At 43.4% G+C, this 23,558-nt stretch overlaps 3 protein-coding genes across 6 annotated transcripts in view; all 3 read right to left on the bottom strand.

Annotated features, from left to right (window-relative positions):
- MARF1 (meiosis regulator and mRNA stability factor 1) overlaps positions 1 to 16,748 on the bottom strand; it is a 46,980-nt gene extending 30,232 nt beyond the window's left edge. The window contains exons 1-7 of one of the 4 annotated variants that reach the window (XM_060786330.2): positions 16,645 to 16,748; positions 12,363 to 12,476; positions 3,860 to 3,876; positions 2,988 to 3,659; positions 2,361 to 2,538; positions 921 to 1,147; positions 49 to 166 (exon numbers count right to left, since the gene is read on the bottom strand). In XM_060786330.2, coding sequence (XP_060642313.2) covers positions 49 to 166; positions 921 to 1,147; positions 2,361 to 2,538; positions 2,988 to 3,659; positions 3,860 to 3,876; positions 12,363 to 12,408 — 1,258 coding nt within the window. In that variant the 5' untranslated portion in view covers positions 12,409 to 12,476; positions 16,645 to 16,748. Of the gene's footprint in view, positions 1 to 48; positions 167 to 920; positions 1,148 to 2,360; positions 2,539 to 2,987; positions 3,660 to 3,859; positions 3,877 to 12,274; positions 12,477 to 16,644 lie in introns of those variants that run through there. The other 3 variants (XM_060786329.2, XM_060786332.2, XM_060786331.2) reach the window with 3 other exon arrangements.
- LOC137097933 (uncharacterized) lies at positions 8,096 to 10,240 on the bottom strand. Its single transcript, XM_067473398.1, has one exon. The coding sequence runs from the start codon at positions 10,238 to 10,240 to the stop codon at positions 8,150 to 8,152; it is 2,091 nt and encodes a 696-aa protein (XP_067329499.1). The 3' UTR covers positions 8,096 to 8,149.
- A 1,687-nt stretch (positions 16,749 to 18,435) lies between the features above and the next one.
- ABCC6 (ATP binding cassette subfamily C member 6) overlaps positions 18,436 to 23,558 on the bottom strand; it is a 52,728-nt gene continuing 47,605 nt past the window's right edge. Inside the window, exons 30-31 of the mRNA XM_060786334.2 lie at positions 21,520 to 21,714; positions 18,436 to 19,656 (exon numbers count right to left, since the gene is read on the bottom strand). Of these exons, the coding sequence (XP_060642317.2) occupies positions 19,548 to 19,656; positions 21,520 to 21,714 (304 nt within the window). The 3' untranslated portion in view covers positions 18,436 to 19,547. The remainder of the gene's footprint in view (positions 19,657 to 21,519; positions 21,715 to 23,558) is intronic.

Here is a 23,558-nt window from a genome sequence, read left to right as displayed (position 1 = left end):
AAACCTTGCAAGAATCAAACACAAAAAATCCACACTGCTGACACATACTTGATACAAGGACCACCGTGGCTGGGGCAGCATGAGTATCTGCAAATCTTCTAAGGCTCTGTCTGAGTTTGTCATCAGCTGCGTTTTTTGCTGTGGCATTAATGTGTGCAACTGTAACCTAAAGAAACAGAACGAAGACAGGCATGAATTAAATGTAGCATAACAGAGAACCAAGTGATGCAGCTGCAAGTAGTTCTCCTTAAGAGCCACAAAGTCAAACTCACACTAACATCTTAATTAGACACATCTGCTGTGTCTAACAAACACAGCCCTTTAAAAAAGATGCAAGGAGTCAGAACACATTCAAAGGCAGCCAACAAGAACATTCAAATGTATGGGAAAGTAGTAATATAACAACAAATCTAAAGGATCTCAGTATGTTGAACATGAAGCATTGAAAGGGGACTCTGGAAACACTGGAGATTTGTCATATTGAAGAGGTAAAGGTTTATTTGGATTGCCTGCAAAGGGGTTGCATTAAATCTTGTGGGTTTCATCTATAACACGCATGGGCAAACTTGGACTCTCCAAGTGCTTTGGACTTCAACTCCCACAATTCCTAAAAGCCGCTAGGGACCCAAAGCACCCAGAATGCCCAACTTTGCCCATACCTGATCTTCTATAAGAACATAATGAGAAATTTACTAAGCAATTTGGTAATAAATAGTCCATCACACTATCTTATTGTTTTTAAGAACAGGTTGCACAGCCATTTTCGGCAACTGAAGTTTAGAATTTCTTGCACAAATTATTGGGTTGAACAAGATGGCTTACAAGGCTCCCTCCAATCCTAGGAACCTTTAAAGTCCTTTCTGGTCAAAATCAAAGCCAAAAAGATATGCCAAAGAAGCAGCCAACTGTGGAGATCTTACCTGGCAGTTGTTTAGTTCTTCAATAACTTCTCTGTTTTCTTTACTGATGTCACACACACAAATGAACTCTGCCTCTCTGTGTCCCTTAAAAAACTTTTCACGAATCCGTTGTACCACAGCAACAGCAGATCGGCCAGAAGGAACTGAACAATTTTCAATATCCCAAAAGACTCCAATGGGAGGCAGGTTTTCTAGTAGCTGGCCTGTTATAGCAACTTCTGGAGACCCTGTATTCGGAAAGGGTAAATTGTCAACTTGCAACCTTTATCTTAGGTCTCTCTTGAACACTTTTGTTATGTGCCTTTAAGCTGCTCGAATTTAAGGCAACTAATCAGAAGGAATTTGGGCAAAACTTGTTCAGAGAAGGTTGCCATTGCCTTTCTGTGAGACAAAGAGTGTGACCCAATGTCACCTTTTGTTTCCATGAAAGGTCAGGGATTCAAATGCTGATGTCCCAGACTCATAGTTCAACACTACAGCCCCCAGTAGCACAATGGGTTAAACCCCAGGGAGAGTGGGTTGAGCTCCCTCTGTTAGCTCCAGCTTCCCATGCGGGGACATGAGAGCAGCCTCCCACAAGGATGGTAAAACATCAAACATCCGGGCATCCCCTGGGCAACGTTCTTGCAGGCGGCCAATTATTTCACACCAGAAACAACTTGCAATTTCTCAAGGCACTCCTGACACGAAAAAAAGTTCAACACTCAAACCATTAAACCACGCTGGCTCTCAAAATGGTCAATGCAACTTTTTATCACAGGTCTGTCTCGCACACTACACAATGTTTGCTAGAGAATGCATATTCACATGAAGAGCAAAAATAGCTTTGTATTGTCGAAGGCTTTCATGGCTGGAATCACTAGGTTCTTGTGGGTTTTTTCGGGCTATAGAGCCATGTTCTAGAGGCATTTCTCCTGACGTTTCGCCTGCATCTAAAGGAAAAATAGCTTTTCCTAAAGTGGTATTTTGTCACTCTCTTCAGAACTTAAAAAGCTTAAAAGATCAAATATTAGTAACTCAACAGCCCTATGTCCCCTAAATGGCTGCAAGTAAGGCATGGATAGTAGAAGCACTTTCTGTACTATAGCTTGCAGATTTCCTACAGCCAATATGGTTTTATTTAAAAGGGGATTTTGGTGCTCCACTGAGCAAATGTGTTTTGTGGTCGCTCACCAGCAACAGCTATAAAGACAGCAGAAAATCATCCCAGTCAGTTAACCACAGATTGCTTTTAGAATCAGTGAACACATCTAATCACAAAACCTGCGCTCGTCCAAGGTTATGAAAACAGATCTCCCTGACCAAAGTCCAGTACTACCCACTGTACAACACCATTGTTATTCTAAAAAAAGGAGTCATCACTCCTTTCAACCAGCACACCATGAATGCAAAAAATATTAAAACCGCTATAATGTTATTTATTCTGTCAATATGCTTTACCGTATTTCTGTGACAATGTGCCAAAGCCATTTCCCAAGAGTAAAGTCTTCTCTTTTCTTGCTCCATTGGTTCCACAGCCATTACATATGGGAAGGGAGACAGGAGCAGCAGCTTGGGCATTTGGAGGGGGAATATTTGGCCATATTTTAACAGCCTCAACCAAACTGTCTCTGGATGGCTGTTGGAGAAAATATTCCGTTATCACTCAAGTGTACTGTATTAATCAGACTAAGGAGAAGAAAGAATTGTAGCTAACCATTGAAGAAAACAAACACTGGTCTTACCTGTGATATGGTGATGTCCCAGAACAGACTTGAACATCCTAAAAAGGAATGTTTCTCCCTCTCACCCAATAGGCAGGAATTGCACAGACATCTGAGGAATGCCCTCTAGTGAAAGCAACCCTTGGCCAGTCAAATTATCAGCTAATGCTTCAAAAAACTTAAAACTGAAGATAAAAGTTGCTTTCAAGCTTTTATATTTTATGGTTTTTCTCCTAGCCTTAAGCTGAGGTCAGATTGACACTAAGGGATTAATACTATACATTCCAAATGTAATTGTTCCCAATTTATGGCCTATTGAAAATTTCACAATACACAGTACATTGTAAATGAGAATGTTACAGACCTTACTTAAACACTCAGTGCAGTAGTGAGAGCCCTTTAAACAAACTGAAGGTGCCACTTTCAGGTGCAGCGAGTTGGTGCAAACACAAGACTTTTGCTCCGATTGTGAGATGTGTTGCTTCAAAAGCCCTTCAGCCCCACTTGTGAATTGAGAACAGGAAAAATAACCCGAAGTTGTACAGCTTTGATGAGAAGGAAACTGATGCAGTTTGTGTACATTACTGTGATAGGACTGGAAGTGGAGCTTTCCACAGCATGGGAAGTGTGGACAGGAAGAGACACTGTTTTCCAAGCACACTCTGGACAAGTCGCTGGCAATGCCTGTTACACCGCTTCCAACCGGAACACCACTCTTGAGTGAAGATGCAGCCTGATTAGCAAATCCTGCCCCTATTTGACAAGTGACTGTCCCGGTGCCTTTTAAGTCCACTACTGTGCCAGGGTGAATCAAAGTGCTGCCACCACCAAAATGTAGCTGAGGAGCATGAGAGGAAGACTCAGAACCATGAGGACAACAGCTTACTTTAGAAGGAGGTGGAAGTTGTATTTGTGTTTGTTGGAGAGAGTGCACACTTGGAAGGGGGACAGCTGCAAACTGTTTTGAAGCAGTAGGATGAGGGGATGGAGTGGCTTTCAACTCCACTGTAGCTTTTTTGTTCTCCATGTACTTGTTCTAGAGAGACAAAGAGTCATAAAGATCAGTATGAGATCAGTGGAAATACACCATCAAGCTACAACTCTTGGCACATGAAGGATAAACCTGAACAAGTACAAAAAAGCTCATTACATACAAAAATAACTGGATTGCAGTAACAACTATCTAAGAAGCCACATTAGGCAACACTGTAAGTTGACTCCCTTGAGTATACTTACTTTGCATAATTTATCCACTGCATTTTTCAATCCATTGGAGCAAGAAGAGAAACAGAATACAGACTAGTTTACAAAGGCCACCAGTATTAGTGCACAGATGGCAGACAAAGATGTGTGGAAGCAAATAACTGCACAGGGTAACACTCTTCAGTACTATCCTGCTTCAGGATCTTCTATTCTAAGCCCCATTAGATTACTTCTTATGAGTTCCAAGATGGTCTAACACAGTGTTTCTCAACCTGGGATTTGGGACCCCTGAGGGGGTCACAAAGGGATGCCAGAGGGGTCGCCAAAGACCATCAGAAAACACAATATTTTCTGTTGGTCATGGAGTTCTATGTGGGAAGTTTGGCCCAATTCTACCGTTAACAGGATTCAGAATGCTCTTTCATTGTAAGTGAACTATAAATCCCAGCAACTACAACTCCCAAATGTCAAGGTCTATTTTCCCCCAAACTCCACCAGTGTTCACATTTGGGCATGCCAAGTTTGGTCCAGATCCATCATTGTTTGAGTCCATTGTGCTCTCTGGATATAAGTGAACTACAACTCCCAAACTCAAGGTCAATACCCACCAAACCCTTCCAGAATTTTCTCTTGGTCATGGGAGTTCTGTGAGTCAAGTTTGGTTCAATTCCATTGTTGGTAGAGTTCAGAATGCTCTTTGATTGTAGGTGAACTATAAATCCCAGCAACTACAACTCCCAAATGACAAAATCAATTCTCCCTCCAACCCCACCAATTTGGCTTATTGGGTAAGGTAAGGTACATTTTTTCCCCTGACATTAAGTCCAATTGTGTCCGACTCTGGGGGTTGGTGCTCAATTTCTAGGCTGACATGACTGCATGGAGCTCTGTTATTGGATATTTGTGCCAAATTTGATCCAATGAATGAAAATACATCCTGCATTTCAGATATTTACATTATGATTGAGAACAGTAACACAAGTACCGTTAGGAAATATGGGTTGCTTACCTGTAAACGTATTTCTTCCAGTGATAGTCTGTGAAATCCGCACTAATGGGTTTCTGTGCGCATGCGCAGAGATTTCGGAACATTCTAGATTGAAAGATTTTAGGCGGGAGTCCCGCCCACCCTCCCAATGGTATAAGAGGCAGTAGGCGGAGTTCCGCTTCAGTTCCTTGCCGCCAGACAGCAGCCAGGAAAAGAGGCATGACATAAGAGGGGAGGACGGGCGGGACGTGCGGATTTCACAGACTATCACTGGAAGAAATACGTTTACAGGTAAGCAACCCATATTTCTTCCTCGTGTAGTCTGTGAAATGCGCACTAATGGGTGACTGTAAAGCTACCAACCTGGAGGTGGGTCATGCCACACAGGAGAAAAGAACTGCTCTGCCGAAGGCTGCATCCCTCTTGGCGAGGATGTCGAGCTTGTAATGAGAGGCAAAGGTAGAAGGTGTCGTCCAGGTTGCTGCTCTGCAGATGTCGTGGACAGGAACACCGTGGAGAAAGGCTTGAGATGTTGAAAGTGACCTCGTAGAGTGGGCATGGATAGTTGAAGGAGGTTCTTTGTGAGCCAAAGCATAAGCTAAGCGAATTGTGGATACTATCCATGATGATAGTCTTTGAGATGTTATTGGCTCCCCCAAGGCATCTTTCCGGTATTTTAGGAAAAGTCTAGGAGATTTCCTATAGGAGGCTGTCCTGGATATATAGAAGGAGAGGGCTCTTTTGACATCCAACGCGTGGAGTGCAACTTCCAAGGGAGAGGAAGGGTTAGGAAAGAAAGCAGGGAGAGTGATGTCTTGGGACATGTGAAACTTGGAGACAACTTTGGGAAGGAAGGTAATGTCAGTCCGAAGGACTACTTTATCCTCATGAAACCTAATAAAGGGAGGATCTGAGCGAAGAGCAGCGAGCTCACTGGCCCTCCTTGCCGAGGTAATGGCCACTAGGAACGCCGTCTTCCAGGAAAGATGGGAGATGTCGCAGGAGGCCATGGGCTCAAAGGGAGGTTTGGAGAGTTGAGACAATACAAGCTCAAGGCTCCAAGCCGGGGGTGGAGGGGAAACTGGGGGGTGAACATTTTTATAACCTTTAACAAATAACTGTATCAACGGATCTTGAAACAGGGACGGTAGTCCTGATTTCCTCCGAAACCAGGAGAGTGCTGCGAGATAGCACTTAATTGAGGAGAGGGAAAAACCCCGTGAGGATAGATGAACTAGGAAATCTAATACGATATGTACTGGGGCTGAGTCAGGCTCAAAGCCCAAGGGGTGAGTGAAAGACTTGAATTTCGACCATTTATAGGTGTAAGCTCTTTTGGTGGAAGTCTTCTGAGCTGCCTGGATAATAAGTCGTGCAGCCTCAGAGAGATGGGTTATGGTGTGATCCTCCACGCCGTGAGGCGTAGAGTTGGCAGATCTGGGTGGCAGATCAGTCCGTTTTGTATGGTGAGAAGATCCGGGCTGGATCGTAGGCGAAGGAACGTTCTTCGTGAAGCGTGAAGGAGAGGGGCAAACCATGGTTGTCTGGGCCACCATGGGGTTATCAGGATGCAATTGGCCCTGTCTGTGATGACCTTCGCCACTACTCTGGAGAGCAGAGGAAGGGGAGGAAAGATGTAGAGGAACCCCTGAGACCACTGAAAGAGAAAGGCGTCTCCTAAGCAACCTGGGAATACGTGAGGGCGGAGCCTCGCGCAAAAGAGTGTGCACTGTGTGTTGTCTGGGGAGGCAAACATATCTACTTGTGGGTGGCCCCAGTGACGGGTCAAGAGGTTGAACTCTCTGGGGTGCAGGTGCCACTCGTGGGTCGTGGTCGGAGTCCTGCTGAGGGAGTCCGCCAGGATATTGTCTTTCCCCGGAAGGTGGATTGCAATGAGGAATATGTTCCTCCGAATGCACCATTCCCAGATCTCTGATGATATGGAGAGGAGTGTTGGGGAGTGGGTTCCCCCTTGTTTGTTGAGGTAAAATTTTACTGATGTGTTGTCTGTGACTACCTGGATGGTGCGGTTGGAGACTTGGTGAGCAAAAGCCCGGAGGGCTTTTCCCACTGCTAGTAGCTCCAGTGCGTTGATGTGGAGTTTCTGTTCTGAGGGAGACCAGCGGCCGCTGATCGTCAAGTCCCGGAGGTGTGCTCCCCAGCCGAGGGAAGAGGCGTCTGTTGTGAGTGACAGAGACGGGCGTGGGGGTGTGAATGGGAGACCTGAGCACACATTGGATTCCTTTGTCCACCACAGGAGGGAGCTCAGGACGTGAGCGGGAGGTTGAAGAATCATGGATTGTGAGTCGTGAATGGGATCGAATACGCCCAGGAACCAGGACTGGAGTGGGCGGAGGCGAAGCCGGGCGAAGGGAGTCACACTTGTAGTGGACGCCATATGGCCAAGGATAGATTGGATAGCCCACGCAGAGGACCGGCCTGAAGAAAGCAGGCTGTTGATGGCTTGGCAGAGATTGGAGAAGCGGTCTTCTGGCAGGTAAGCCCGTTGGGATGTGGAGTCTATCAGGGCACCAATGAAATGGATGCGCTGGGTAGGTATGAGGTGGGATTTGTCGAAATTTACGACAAGTCCAAGTTCCTGTAAGAGAGACAAGGTGAAGGAGATGTCAGAGAGGAGCTGGGAACGAGATTTCGCTGAAAAAAGCCAATCATCTATGTATGGAAAAACTGTTACGCCGTTCTGGCGTAGGTGAGCAGCTACTACTGACATGCATTTAGTGAAGACCCTTGGGGCAGAGGAAAGACCAAAGGGTAATACGGAAAAAGAAAATATGTGGTTGTCCAGTGCAAAGGAGAGATATTTGCGATGGTCATGTCTGATTGAGATGTGGAAGTATGCGTCAGTGAGGTCAACCTTGGCGAGCCATGCTCCCTTCGTGATGAAAGGAAGGATGTTGAGTAGTGTAACCATGCGAAATTTGCGAGGTGAGATAAATTTGTTAATGCCTCGGAGGTCTAAGATGGGGCGTTGACCTCCGTCCCTTTTGTCTACTAGGAAGTAGCGGGAAAAAAAGCAAGTGTGAGCCAGGTCGGGATGTACAGGGGAAATCGCCCCTTTGTGTAGAAGAGAGGAGATCTCGTCCCAAAGCATGGGAGAGGATTGAGTTGGTAAAACTTTTCCCAGTGGAGGGAGAGAGTGGAATTCAATGGCGTAACCTTCATCTACTATGCGGAGGACCCAGGTGTCATTGGTTATGGACTGCCAAGCAGGTAAGTATGGATGGAGTCTGTTGAGGTACAGTGGTGAGGTGGATGTGGTGTGTGTGGAGGGTGGGGAAGGATCAGGTAGATGCAATGGTGGGGATGGAGGAGGGCTAAAAACGCCGCTTTTTGTTATCTGGTGGTTTAGTGCCCCGATACTGACCCTTAAAGGGAACAGGTGGCTTCCCGGTGGTGGCAGGAGATGAGTGAGGACGTTGTTTTCCTCTGTAGGAGTGAGGGTTGTAACGGCCTCTTTGATAGGTGGGGTAATGATAATAATTGCCCCATCTCTGCCTCTGTTGATAAGGTTGTTGGTCATATTTAGTGACCGTTTGTTTCATCTCATGGGAATGTTTTAACTGGGAATCTGTTTCTGGATTAAACAATCCTGTTTGATCCATAGGGAGATCTTCGATCAGCGTGCGAGCTGAGGGAGAAAGAGTGGATGCCCTGAGCCAGGCGTGACGTCTCAAGGCCACTGCTCCAGCAATGAGTTTGCCAGATGTGTCAGCTGTGTTTTTCGCTAAGTCCTTCTGGAGCTTAGAGAGAAGAAGTGCTTCTTGAGCAAAGGCCTTTGCCATTGGTTGATCAGCCATTGGTAGGAGATCAAGGTAAGGCAAGATTTTATTCCAGAGGTGTGTCTGGTACACACTCATGTAGACGCCATAATGTGCCATTCTGGCAAAAAGGCAGGCAGAGGAATAAAACTTTTTTGCCATAGCATCCAGTTTCTTCCCTTCTTTGTCTGAGGGGGAAGCCTGATTCCTCTGAACTGGTTTGGGTTGGGCGTCTGTAACAACTGAATTGGCTCTGGGCAGTTTGGCAAGCCATGAAGCTGCCGTGAGGTCAATGCGATAAAGATTCTCAGCCCGCTTAGGCGTGGCTGGAACCAGGGCTGGAGAAACACCTTCCGTTTTGAGAACCTCTAAAAGATAAGGTAAAGTGGGCAATATAGTGGACATGGGCCGTTGTTGTTCAGATGAAGTAAAACAAGGGTCATCCACAGCCTTAGTAGGTTGGGGGACGGCCAGATTGAGTGATCTGGAGAGTCTGATTAATAAAGCAGAAAAGTTTTTAAACTCTTCTGCTTGTAAAGGGTCTGGATCCGGTTCAGTTTGGAGAGCAGCAGTGGGAGGAGAATCATTGGAGGATTCAGCGTCCACCATGTCTGGGTCGGGGTGGAGGTCCTGTTGAGGAGTAGCAGGATCCGGGGGTGGCGCTCCCTGGTGCTGAAGGATAGGAGGTTCAGGAGGGGGCCTGGAGATAGTGGCGGAAGGAGGAGGGTAGGAATGAGGATAAGGATGAGGAGGAGGGGTATGGTCCCTCGAGTATTCCCCTTGATAGTAAGGGTAGTAGAAGGGAGGAGGGGGATAGAGGGGAAAGGGATATTCGTACGGGGAAGGGAAACGCGGATCGCGATCGCGTGGGTCGCGTCCGCGCGAGCGCTTGGGGGGAGGAGTGTGGGATCGGGACCGAGAATGAGAGGAGGAGGAGGATCGGGACCGGCGCCTGGAGCGGCTCGGCCGAGAACGGCCACGCTCAGCCTGAGAGGTGGGAGGGGCCGGTACCGGGGAGGGAGGGTGTTCTCTGGGAGGCTGGGCAGGCTGGAGGGAGGGAGAGGGAGGCAGGTTAGGCTCGGTTTGGGAGTCCAGGAGCTCTATCGGGAGGAGCTCCGGGGGCTCCTGAAGCTCTAAAAGTTGAGCGGTTTGCTCCGTCGGCGAGAGCTCAAGCAGCTGGGCCGGCGGCGCCAGCGTGGGAGGACTCAGGGGCTGCAAGCCAGAGAGTTGCCTTCCCTTTTTCTTATTTTGCTTTTCTTTAGATTTGCTCTTATGAGCAACTTGTTTGGAGGCCCTGGGTCTTTTCGGCGGCGGCTCGTCCCCAGGGGGAGGAGTCCCGGCCGCAAGGTTTTCTTCCAGCTGAGTGGAGGAGCCCGGCCGTTCCCCGGAGAGGGGGGAGGGAGAGGGCTGCTGAGAGAGACTTTGCGCAGCTTGGCGAGTCTCTTCAGGGGCCAGTGCCTGTTCATATAAAAGAGCTTTAAGACGGGAGTCTCTGCTCTTTTGAGCCCGAGATGTAAACGCTCTGCAGATCTCACATGCAGAGCGATTATGGGCTTCCCCAAGGCACAAAAGACACTTATTGTGTCTATCGGCTTCTGGGAGATTAACTCCACAAGCCGAGCACTTTTTAAAAGATAAAGCCGACATAGCTAGCCTGTCCGTGATCAGTCCGAAGTCGAGGGTAGGAGAATGTAGGATCGTCGAGAGAAGTCCGAGTCGATAACAGGTAAGTAAAACAGAGAGAGAGAGTCCGAAGTGCTTCTGCTGTCGCGCGGAAAGAAGAACTGAAGCGGAACTCCGCCTACTGCCTCTTATACCATTGGGAGGGTGGGCGGGACTCCCGCCTAAAATCTTTCAATCTAGAATGTTCCGAAATCTCTGCGCATGCGCACAGAAACCCATTAGTGCGCATTTCACAGACTACACGAGGAAGAAGTAGGAATGATAATAATTTTATGGTTGGGGGTCACCACAACATGAGGCGCTGATTAAGGGGTTGCGGCATTAGGAAGGTTGAGAAACACTGGTCTAACATATTGTGGATAAGAAGCCATCGTCAAGAAGACACAAAATAACTGGACAGATGTTTGCTCAGTGTAATTAGTTTTACATAAAATTAAGTAAGAAAAGACCTCTTGTAACATATTAAGTTGTCACATTTATTGCGGCCTAGGTTTTTATAGGTACATCTTTACTTTGTCATTCAGTAATGTAAACTTAGGAGATAGTTTGCCATTACAATATAGAACACAAATCAAAATGAGATACAACCAAGAATACAGTTCTAACTATCAGTAAGAAGAGCTAGAATGACAGTGTACTTGCCCACTAAAAGACTATTTCTCAAAGCAATGTGTTAGGGAAAACTACTCTAAAATATAGCAGAACATCCAAAAATCAAAACTGAGCATCAGCTCATTATTGAGCAGAGTGTGAAGTGCCATGTGATGTAGCTGTAAATAATTAAGAGCTTAGTCAGGAAAAGTTGCAGAGTCCAATCTTAAAAATCACAAAAGGTTTATTTACAATAATAAACAATAACTGCATTTCTTAATGATAAAGAACTGGGTCTGAGTTACTCTAACACCCATCTCTTCTAAGGTTTCAAGAAAGAGGGGGGAAACACCAATCACTACATCTCTGATATACACGCAGAGAGAGATCTCAAAGCACACAGCACATACTCAGAATCTAAGAAAACAGGAGTCAGAAAAAGTAGAAAATTATCTATTCTACACAACCAATCAGAATGAGAGTAGAGAGGAGAGAAGAAATATATTCCCAACTCTCATACAGGAGACATAGGGGAAGGGAAACCCTTAGACCAGTGTTCTCAACCTGTGGGTCCCCAGATGTTTTGGCCTTCAACTCCCAGAAATCCTAACAGCTTGTAAACTGGGTGGGATTTCTGAAACTTGTAGACCAAAACACCTAGGGACCCACAGGTTGAGAACCACTGCCTTCGACTATTCTAAGCTAACTAAACTGTTCCTCATTGAGAACTTGAGACAATATAGCTATTTTCAATTTCAGTTCAGCCCAAATCCAATAGTGTTTTTCAAATCTTTTTGATGTATGTCAATTAGCAAATCAATTATAGAACATTCAAGAAAAAATCATCCCACAAAAGCTTGTCATAATAAATGAATTTCTTTTTGAGTTACTTATTGGGGGTTTTTGCAATATATGTCTACCATGCTAGAATTTGTTACTAAAAAAAAACAATTTTCTTTGCATGACAAGATACTCAACAGAAGCTATGTTATCCTTTTAAAAATGGTGAGGGAAAGGGATCATACAAAAACTCTAATCAATTCTTAGTAACTAGGCTTTAGTGACAATCGTTAAATTATTTGTGAACACAAATGAAACTAAATTAACAATGAGGACAATAACAGGGATAGAGAATCAGGCAACTACTACTAATGACAGCTGGCAAACAATCAGGAATGAGAAGTCAAAATTGCAGCTAGGCTAAAAACAAACTGTAAACATGATAATCTTAATGAAGTAAGAAACAATGATTATTCATTTCTCAGGTAGAAGCAAGCTTCTTTTCAGAAGAGCAGTAAAAACCTTGAGAGATTACACCTCCCCTGTTAAAAGACACACATTGGACTACTTAAAATCCTAAATAGAGAAACTAGAATTCCACTCAGCAAATTTGTATCTGTATCCTACCATTTGGGGACCAAGAGGAAAACTTTGTTCAGTAGTTGAAAAACAACTGGAGAATTTCCAGAGCCATGGTTTAGCATCATTATCTTGCCTTTGAAGCCATCCAAGCGATCTGGTACAGATGTCCTCTCTTTCATTTCCTTCCATTATACAACCACAGAAAGGTCAACATTCTCCCATATTTCCTTTCTGTCATTCTCTTTACCTGCAAAAATGTGTATGTTTTAAACATAAGTCTAGGTATAGGAATTAAAATTAGTGTTTATCAGGGAAATATATGCCAGGTAAATGAACTCAGATGAATATTTAAGAAAAAAAAAGTACAAGCTACTATATCTTAAGTTATTTTCAGAAATGATTGGCCTCATAAGCATCATACATTTATAGGTGGTACAGTATAAATATTCAGTACACTATTTCCATTAGTCAAAATGCAACATACATTACACAACTGGAAGAGAGCACAAGTGCCATCCAGACAAACTCCCTGTCATTGAGGAACACACGATCAAAGCACTCATGACAGATGGTAATCCAACCTCTGCCTAAAAACCTCTAGAGAAGGAGACACCACCACACCCTGAGGAAGCATATTCCACTGCCAAATAGCTCTTATCATCATGAAGCTTTATCTCATGTTCAGGTGGAATCTTTTTTTCCTGCAATTTGAATCCATTGCTGTGTCTCAGTCTCCAGAGAAGCAGAAAACAAGCTTGCATCCTCCTCAGTGTGACATCCTTTCAAATATTTAAACATGGCTCTCCCTATCCTCTCTTAGACTTATTTATTCCAGGCTAGTCATCCCAGCTTCCTCAGTCATTTATCATAGGGTTTGGTTTCCCAATCTTTGATCATTTTGGTCACCCTTCTCTGGACACATTTTACTTTAGCCATCTCTTTTAATTGTGATGTCCAGAACTGGACACAGTGTTATTACAGGTGAGTTTTGACCCAAGCAGAATAGAGTGAGGTTATGACTTTCCTCAATATTAGTACTATACTCCCATTGATGAAACCTAGAATCGTGTTGGCTTTTTAAACTGCTGCATTGAACTGTTGAGTCATGTTCAGTTTGCAGTCTACTAAAACTCCCAGATCCCTTTCACATGGACTGTCTTCATGCCTAGAATCACCCACCCTGTATCTCTGCATTTCACTTTTTTTGTCAAGGTGTGGTATCATACATTTCTCCCTGATGAAATTCATTTTGTTTGTTTGGGCCCAGCTCTCCAATCTGTAAAGGTTATTTTGGATTATGATATTTTCCTTCTGGAGTATTAGCTCTCTCTCCCAAATTGGTATCATCTAGTTTTGTAAGAATGTCATGGGGAGTCTTGTCAAAGACCTTAATGAAATTGAGATATGACGTATCTACAACATTCTCTTCAGGTTTGTGCCAGAGAAGGGAGGAAGAGCACAAGGCAAAGCATTCAGGCGTCTCCCTCCCTCCTTCAGAGAGTGCCTCCAGCTGGAAAAGGTTACACTACAATACAGAGGCTGGGGGAATTAATGAGTGCAAGCCTTTATCTGTTCCTTTCCTTTAGTGGCCCTCCCCCTCCTTTTCCCTCATATATTTGCTGTACCCACACATACAAAGCTATGAGAAATTCAGCTGTGACCCATCACACAACTAAAGAGCCACATTTTCTGGCAGTCAACTTTGAACCATCAGTTTTGGATTTGCATTCTACTGCCGCTGCATGTTGAGTTTTGCACCGTATGTTTTGCTATATGGGTTTTAATATATGTACATATAACATATTTTATTTTCCATCTCTTCCGGCAGAAAGGTTAGTCCAGTCAAATTTTCATTGTGAGTTTTGATTTGTATTCTATTACCACTATATGTCAATTCTTTATCTGTGTTTGGCATATGTGTGTGTTTGTGCAGTTTAGTAATTCATTGTATTTTTATGTTCATTTCCTTTTGAATTGGTTGTACCTGCCTCAAGTCATCAGGAGAGGCAGGTAATAAATACAATATATTATTTATATTATTATTATTATGGGTCTCTTCCTATGGTTCTTTGTTATTTTTTATATTTTTAATTTTTATTCCATTCTTTTATTTTTTTAATTTTTATTTATTATTATTGACACCTGCAAACTTTGGCTGTAACCTAACTTACAGAGAGAGCGCCATCAGTGCATTACCATAGGTCTGGGTGAACTTTGGCCCTCCCTCCAAGTGTTCTGGACTTCAACTGCCACAATTTCTAACAGTCTACAATTGGCCCATGCCTGCTGTAAGAGATAGGTCTCATATAAATGGTACGTCTTGCATACCATTGACTGGCATCTTCACAATTTACTGCTCTTGGTTTACAGCTTGAGATCTAAAGCTGGGCTGGGGAAGGAGCAGGACAGAGGAAAGATGGTTTTCCATTATTGTTATTTTCAGGCTAAAAGCAAGCTAAGAGAGAACAACTCATATCACTTTAAAACATGCACTAAATAGTCCCATAACACTTTGCTTTATTTTGTTGAAGAAGCATACCTGGCAGTGGCCAGGAGGGCCTTTGTATAATTGAAACTTATGCGCCAGCTGTGCCCATACTTTGAGAAGCCACACTTGGCCATGATGATCCATACCTTGGTTACATCCCATCTAGACTACTGTAATGGGCTCTATGTGGGGCCGCCTCCGAAGACTGCTCGGAAACTTCAACTAGTTCAAAGAGATGCAGTCAGGCTACTCAGAGGTGCTGGACTCAGGGAGAGCTCCACTCCCTTGTTACAGCACTTGCACTGGCTGCCAATATGTTTCAGAGTTCAATTCAAGGTGCTAGTTTTGACCTTTAAAGCCCTAAATGGTTCAGGTCTAACTGACCTATCGGACCACATCTCTTCATACAAACCTAACAGATGACTAAAATCATCAGGAGAGACCCTACTCTCATTTCTGCCACAGTCTCTTGTCAGCGACGAGAGAGAGAGGGCCTTCTCAGTGACCGCCCCGAGCCATTGGAACACTCTCCCCAAGAAAATCAAAACAGCTCCCTCTCTGTTAGTCTTCAGTGAAGAAGTCTAAACTGAAGTGGCAGGAAGGTTATCTATTTATTTCGTACATTTGTATTCCGTTCTTCTCACCCCCGGAGGGGGACTCAGGGCAGCTTCACAACAAGCACTCATTCAAGTACTAACTACAATCATAAAATATTTAAAATAATTCATTAAAACATTACATTAATACGGTATTTGTTTTAAATAACACAGGTTTAAAATCAAGGTCTGGGTCAGTCCATTGTCATTCATATCACATTGAGTCTTATTCTCTATTGCTGCCTTTACTGTTCAAACTCTTGGTCCCATAACCAGGTTTTAAGTTTCTTTCTGAAGGACTGGAGGGAGAGATGTAGCCAGTCTGGTGTCACTGGGAAGGGAGTTCCACAGGCAAGGGACCACCATTGAGAAGGCCCTGTCTCTTGTCCCCACCAGTCACATTTCCGATGGTCATGGGATCAAGAGCTGGTCCTCTCCAACTGATCTTAAACTTTGCAAAGGTTCATAAGAGGAGATACATTGGGACAAGTAATCTTAAGTGCAATATGATCTGATGAGTCATCACTGTGGTGAATATGGTTTTTAAATGTTTATGGTTTTAAAATATCTATGTTTATATTTAATTGATGTTTCATATGTTTTATTTTTTATTTCGTATCAAATGCATTGCATAAATTAGTATAAAACCAATAAAAATAGAAAGAGCACAGGTGGCTAAATATCTTTTGACCAAAAACAGGCAACAGTAATGGCATTCATATGTTTCGTATGTTATATGTGTGTTTAATTGCTGTTGGTTTTTATACTGTTTTTGATATGTTGGAAGCTGCTTTGGGTCCTTTTTTTGGGAGAAAAGCAGGATATAAATAAAGATTTATTATTGTAAGAAGGCCAAGAAGATAAAGCACCACTGGAAGTCTACATAAAGAAAGGGCAACAAACAGCTCCCCAAAATCTGAAACTAAAACCATGAGTAAAGCAGACCTGGGCTAACTTCGGCCCTCCCTCCAGATGTTTTGGACTTCATCTCCCACAACTCATAACAGCGGCTGTTAGGAACTGTGGGAGTTGAAGTCCAAAACACCTGGAGGGAGGGCCGAAGTTGGCCCAAGCCTGGCCTACCATGACTAGAAGGAGAGGGTTATACTAACAGGCCCTCCCTGCCTCCGAGGAGCCGAAACGCGACGGGGCACGAAGGTCTCGTTCTTCCTTCTCCTTAAGTTTGGCCTCCTCAGAAGGCGCGTCTGCCTTCAGCCAACTGTTAGAGGTCCTTCGCTCCTTGAAGGGGCGCCGAGAGGGCTATGACCCACCTGCCTTCCTCCCCTCTTAGGTGGCGAATACACCCCCCACTGGAAAGGAAAGCCGCTCACCTCAACGCCCCGCCATTGCTGCTCCCGCCACCACCGCCGCCTCTTTGTTTTGCTCGCTCCCCTTCTCCTGCTTCCGCTTTCACGCCACGCCTCTTCCGCCAGCAAGCAGCGCCCCCTGTCGTGAAAACAAAACACCGCTGGTCACAACACGCATGCGCAGCTTTCTCCTGTCAGATTTCTCCTCCCTTTGGCCCGCCCAGCGGCCCTGCTTTGCGCATGCTCATTCCTTTCCTTGGCCATTAGAAAGGAAATGCAGAAGAAAGCGGAGAATGGGCGGGGGGCCACCATCCACAAGGCTTGGAAACGGTCCCACGTGAAAGAGACCAATAATAATAACAACAACACTCTCATACTAGAATGCACTCTATACTTAAAAAACCTCGTGGGCCATCCAGTCCAACCCCCTGCCAAGAAACAGGAAAAATCGCATTCAAAGCACCCCTGACAGATGACCATCCAGCCTCTGCTTAAAAGCCTGCAAAGAAGGAGCCTCCACCACACTCCGTGGCAGAGAGTTCCACTGCTGAACAGTCCTCACAGTCAGGAAGTTCTTTCTAATGTTCAGGTGGAATCTCCTGTAGTTTGCTCTGCATCCTAGTCTCCAGGGCAGCAGAAAACAAGCTTGCTCCCTTCTCCCTATGGCTTCCCCTCACATCTTTATACATGGCCCTTATCATATCTCCTCTCAGCCTTCTCTTCTGCAGGCTAAACATGCCCAGCTGTTTAAGCCTCCTAATATGGCTTGTTTCTGGTGGCTTCTGGAGTGTGGAACACATCTCACCACGCTAAAACAGTGGATGTGGCTCTTAATGAGACATGCCGCATTATCACGGGGTGTCTGCGCCCTACACCACTGGAGAAATTACATTGTCTAGCTGGTATTGCACCACCTGACATCCGCCGGGAAGTAGCAGCCAATAGTGAAAGGACCAAGGCAGCGACATCGCCAGCTCATCCCTTGTTTGGGTATCAGCCAGCACGGCAACAACTTAAATCAAGAAATAGTTTTCTAAGACACTCGGTGGAACACCCCAGCAAGTGAGAGTCCAAAAGTGGCAGGCTCAAACCCAGAACCCCAATCAATGGCTGATACCAAATGAGAGTCTCCCCCCTGGGCACACAGAAAACTGGGCGACTTGGAAGGCACTGAACAGACTGTGCTCTGGCACCACGAGATGCAGAGCCAACCTTAAGAAAGTGGAATCCACGACCAAGTGGAATCCACGACATGCGAGTGTGGAGAAGAGCAAACCATTGACCACCTGCTGCAATGCAACCTGAGCCCTGCCACATGCATAATGGAGGACCTCCTTGCGGCAACACCAGAGGCACTCCAAGTGGCCAGATACTGGTCAAAGGACATTTAATCAACTACCAAGTTTGCAAACTTTGTGTTTTGTCTGTCTGTTTGTTTTGTTTTGTTAAAAATGTAATACAACTGTCTGGTTGCTCCTGACACAATAAATTAAAAAAACAAACATTTAAGCAGGTAAGTATTTAATACACCCATAAGGAAAATGCCAGAAAAATGATGGCAATTTGATCAAGGGGTTTAGTTTATGAACAAAGCTCTTTGGCAGGGAAGATAGCACCCCCCCCCCCCCAGTGACTGGAACCAAGCACAGCCTCCAAGATGCCAAAGATGGGGGGAAAGCTTTTACACATACATACAGTTGTTTGTCTTGTCAGTGTACAACGACATTGAATGTCATATATGTGTTCTGTGATCCACTCTGAGTTCCCTTCGGGGTGAGAAGGGTAGAATATAAGTACTGCAAATAAATAAATAGCTGGGAAAGAAACAATTTAGCTTTATTGTTTTGAAATAAATTACAGGAAAATGCTAGAAACACAAACCAAGGAGGCCATCAAGATGTAACAATATTGCTAAGAGATGGAGGTCCCATCTACACTGCCATATAATGCAGTTTCAGAATGTAGATATCCATAACTGCATTGAACAGGATTATATGGCTGTGGAGACGCATATATTCCAGTTCAATCATATTGAAGACACATAGGTTGGAATAATTGACATCTGTAATATTTACTTAACAATATTTGCTAATAATAAATTCTATGATATTTGCTAATGATAACTGCTTAACACGTGTACTGAACAATAATTGCAAATGTGTATCGACCACTTTGCTTTGATTTGCAATCGACACTGTGTGTATGTTGATAATTCTAATCCATTCTAATAATGTTTTTTGAAATACTACATATTATTTCATTACTGAAGCACCGTGTTTGTGTGTAATAGGAAAATCTGTATGCATCCCATACTTTTTAAAAGGTCATAGAGTGACGCAGGGGTTGTTTTGAATGGATTTGGAGGAGCCAGCCTTTTGTAGTACGATGAGTCAAAGCTCAGTATTTTGAAATCATAAGAATTGTAATAATAATCAGATGTAATGAGGAGAGTATGCATCCCATCTCAATACAGTATGCATCCAGTCCTAAAAAATACAGGATGCAAATGGATATAAACGGATTATATCCCAATTTGATAAGCTCCCAAGTGAACTTTATAGGGGACAATGGACATTTGTCTGCCCCCCGATCTTTTAATCTCTTGTCCTCATAACATCTCCTATGTCCTATAAATCAGTAGCTCTCAGCCTTATCTCATGCAGCAATTATTTTTTCCCAGTACTCCATAGACCGGCACTATAGTTAGTTATGTCTATTGGCTATAGTTCATTTATTCTTTCCTGGAAACTCATCACTAGCTGAGAGACTGACGCCAATCCAGGGACCAACACTTTGAGTAGCAAGGCTATATGGGGAAGAGCATGTTGCCATCATATTGACTTTGCCCAAGCTTAGCAAAGAGTGAATTCTGGTTTGTTTCTTCCATTGATCTTCTTGATCAGCCACCTATCCCTTGCATGCAGTCCTCACACCAGCCCCGAATCCTTCGCCATTCTGTAGAATAGTCCCTTCTGGGCTATTAAGTTCTGCGGAGTGTCAAATTCGGCCACTTGACCACTTTCCATAACGATAATCCTGAAAACATTAGAAGAAATGTTAACATCAGGATATCTTCCTAGTCACAGCAAAATCAGATGAGCATTACATTTCCATATGGAATTAAGTAACAAATACATGAAAGTAATAATAATATACTAATAATAATTTACTTTATTTATATTCCGTTATGTTTTCCTGTAGGGACTCAGGACAGATTATAGAACACTTATACGACAGACATTCAATGGCTTTATACAAATAACAAGGACAGATTATATATAAACAGAGATATAAAGGCTTTCCCATTTTTTCCCATCTCAAGCATCTGGAGGCGGTACTTGACTCCAGCCACATGGAGATGTTGTTGCTCTATCTTCCATGCAGAGGAGCTTTGTCATCCATAGATGTCTTCCCAATTGAATCACTAGCATGTCCTTATGGGTGCCTTTTTATTACCTCCCTGCTTAAAGCGGTACCTATTTATCTACACGCATTGCTGTTGCTGATCTGCTAGGTGAGCAGAAGCTGGCCTGACAGTGGGAGCTCACCTCAACCCGGGTTTGAACTGCCAACCTTTCAATCAGCAAGATTTTCTGCAGCTGGTGGTTTAACCCGCTGTGCTAAAAACTTGGGGGGAGGGGGGGGAGAGTAAGTAAAGGTTGTCATAAGACCTCTTATTGTTTTTGTTAAGCTAACCAGTATATTGAAAAATGTATTTTCATGGGGAATAATTGGAGATGAATAAATCAAAAGCCAGCTCTTGATGGCAACCAAATACAAGACATGTATGTAAAAGAGGCTGAAATCCTAAAACTGAGTTTATGCGCATGTATATCTTGTTTTGGATGTTGCACAAGAAACTTTATTTGCTCCCTGTCCAATGTCCAAAACCTCCCCTGGCAACTGTCAAGCCCTGCTGTTAAAACACAATTGAATTCGGAGCATTTCAAAAACTTTAAAGTAAATAAATGCAATACCTGGGGCAGCTGTGATTGTATATGATTTTATGGATTTAATCTGAATTGTTTTTAATACTAATGATGTTTAATGCTGTTTTAATATTTGTATATCTGTATACAATAATTGTACTGTAATGCTTTTATCGTTAGCCATTTTGAAGGCCCTTCCAAACAGCCATATAACCCAGAATATCAAGACACAATATCTGTTTTGAACTGAGTTATCTAAGTCCACACCACCATATAATCCAGTTCAGAGCAGATAATGTGGGATTTTATTCTCTCTCCACAAGTCTCCTTATGGAGAGAAAAAAAAACGGGATATAAATAAATATAATAATAATAATCCACCTTTCTTAGCAGGCAGGCAGTTGCTGAAAGCCTTTCTGAACAAAAGGTATTATCTGTATTTGCTGGAAAGCAGCCTAGTCTTTGTTCGAAGCAGTTCGACAATCTACAGCTACTGAGAGCCTCTTGTATTGGCTTAGTCAGCACTCCCATAGTGAATGGGGATGATGGGAACCATCACCCAAAACATTTGGATGACACCAGGTTGGGGGATGTTGATATTAATGCACCAGCATTATAATTTGGTTAATAGTGTAATTAACCAAATTTTAAAATATATCTGTTCCTGGTTTGAAAGTGTTATTTCCTGTTCAATTGTGTGGTCCTTACTTTGAAAGTAGTTACTCTACTCCAGGAACTTTGTTGCTTTTGTGGCTGCCACAAACTAAGCTGAATTTGTTGAGACTCAATGAGATATTCCTTGTAAATACTAGAGCAACATGTGCTATAGCAGGATGTCCCACAAAAGCAACGTTTTTGCAGTCTAATAATAAACATTTTCCATGATTGTATGATAGAACTAATTAAGAAATGATATGTATAACCCAGGAACCCAACAGAAACATAGAGTTATATGCAAATAAAGCCTTACCTGTCACAATCCATAAGAGTGCTGACCCGGTGGGCTATTGTAAGAACGGTGCAATCTCTAAACTGACTCCTTATGGCAGACTGAATTTGGAGATCGGTTTCAATATCCACAGCTGCTGTGGCTTCATCCAGAAAGATAATGTTTCCCCTCCGAAGCAGAGCCCGTGTCAGGCAGATGAGCTGCCGCTGGCCAACACTGCAGGTGGATGGGCGAACAGTTATCATTACCACATCATTATCTGTTATGATAAACAACTTGACTAAATGTGTTGTCAAAGGATTTCATGGCCAGAATCACTGGGTTGCTGTAAGTTTTCCAAGCTGTATGGCCATGTTCCAGTAGCATTCTCTCCTGACATTTCGCCTGCATCTGTGGCTAGTGGCATCTTCAGAGGTTCTGTTGGCAGTGAGGCAAGTCGAGTGTTTAAAGCAAGTGTGAATATTGCAATTAACAAGCTTGAATTAGCATTTGAGTAGCCATGAAGTTTGCAAGGTCAATCAGTTAGGGTATTTGAATAGAGGTAGCCTGTTGCCTGAGGGCATCCTCTGTTAACCAGCCCTTTATTGGTTGTTGCCTGGAGTACTCCTGTTTCTGAGTTGTATTCCTTATTTACTGTCTTGATTCTGATGTTTTTTTAATACTGGTAACTAGATTGTGTTCATTTTCATGGTTTCCTCCTTTATGTTGAAAATGTTTGCATGCTTGTGGATATAAATGGCTTTTCTGTGTAGTCTGACATAATGTCAGAGTGGATACCTCCAGGCAACAGTGGCCAAGCTACCTCTATACAGATACCCTCACTGATTGACTTTGCAGCTTCGTGGCTACTCAATGCTAATTAAAGCTTGCTAATTGCATCATTCATGTTGGCTTTAAACACTCTACTGCAAACCACAGACCACCTGCTGCAATGCAACCTGAGCCCACCACATGCACAATGGAGGACCTTCTTGCAGCAACACCAGAGGCACTCCAAGTGGCCAGCTACTGGTCAAGCTACCAAGCTTGCAAACTCTGTTTTGTCTGTTTGTTAAAGAAATTGTTAAAAATGTAATACAGTTGTCTGGTTGATACTGAAATGATAAATAAAACAAAAACAGGCTCTACTTGCTTCACTGCCAACAGAACCTCTGAAGATTCCATTAGCCACAGATGCAGGCAAAATGACAGAAGAGAATGCTGCTGAAACATGGTCAGACAGCCCGAAAAACTCACAGCAACCCAACTTGGCCAAATGTCTCCATGCCTTTATTTAGTTGACACTTTTCTATGCTGTAACTTTGGGTGTTCAAAAAAACCCACAATACAACATTGCAAAAGAGCACTGATCAACAACACAGCTAACAGGAGTAAAATGCGAAACTGCGCAGTCAGCTTGACATCAAATCAGGAAAGATTGTAAAGCAGACCATTAAAGAGACAGTCCGTAAGCACCTAAGAAATGAATGCCATATTCATAAAACATCAATATGAGTTTCTCACAAACTAGTCATGCCAGATAAAAGTTATCTTTTCTCTTAAAGAGTTATAAACTTGGTAGATGAAGGGAATGCTGTGGATACAGTGTATCTTGTTTTTGGAAAGGCTTTTAACAAGATCCCTTGTGACAGTCTTGCAAAGAAGCTAGTAAATTAGGGGCCAGACATGCTACTGTTAGTGAATTGGGAATTGGTGGTTAACTGGCTCTGGTGGCCTCTTACAGCTTTGTAATGTCATGGTTTTATGACTGCTTTGGGTAAATATTATGCAATAGCTTCAGGTGATGTTCAGTTAAAAATGTGGCATTGACAGTTAAATTAAAACTAACTTTCTTTCATGTTTGGTGGATGTGTAAGGAGGTAAAAAAAATTGGAAAAAGGTGACAAAAGAAACTAATGAAATAATTTCTAAAAGGGTTAAGAAAAACCCAGATATATGCCTACTGGGCTTATTTAAAGAGAGAACCAGTAAAGAAGATGTAGAAATTTGCCAATATAGTTTTGTGGCTAAGAGAATTATAATAGCAAAGTCTTGGAAGTGGGGGGGGGACACCTACTCAT

This window comes from Anolis sagrei, chromosome X (genome assembly GCF_037176765.1).
Source record: "Anolis sagrei isolate rAnoSag1 chromosome X, rAnoSag1.mat, whole genome shotgun sequence".
NCBI lineage: Eukaryota > Metazoa > Chordata > Lepidosauria > Squamata > Dactyloidae > Anolis > Anolis sagrei.
This window is presented reverse-complemented; position numbering and strand designations above follow the sequence as displayed.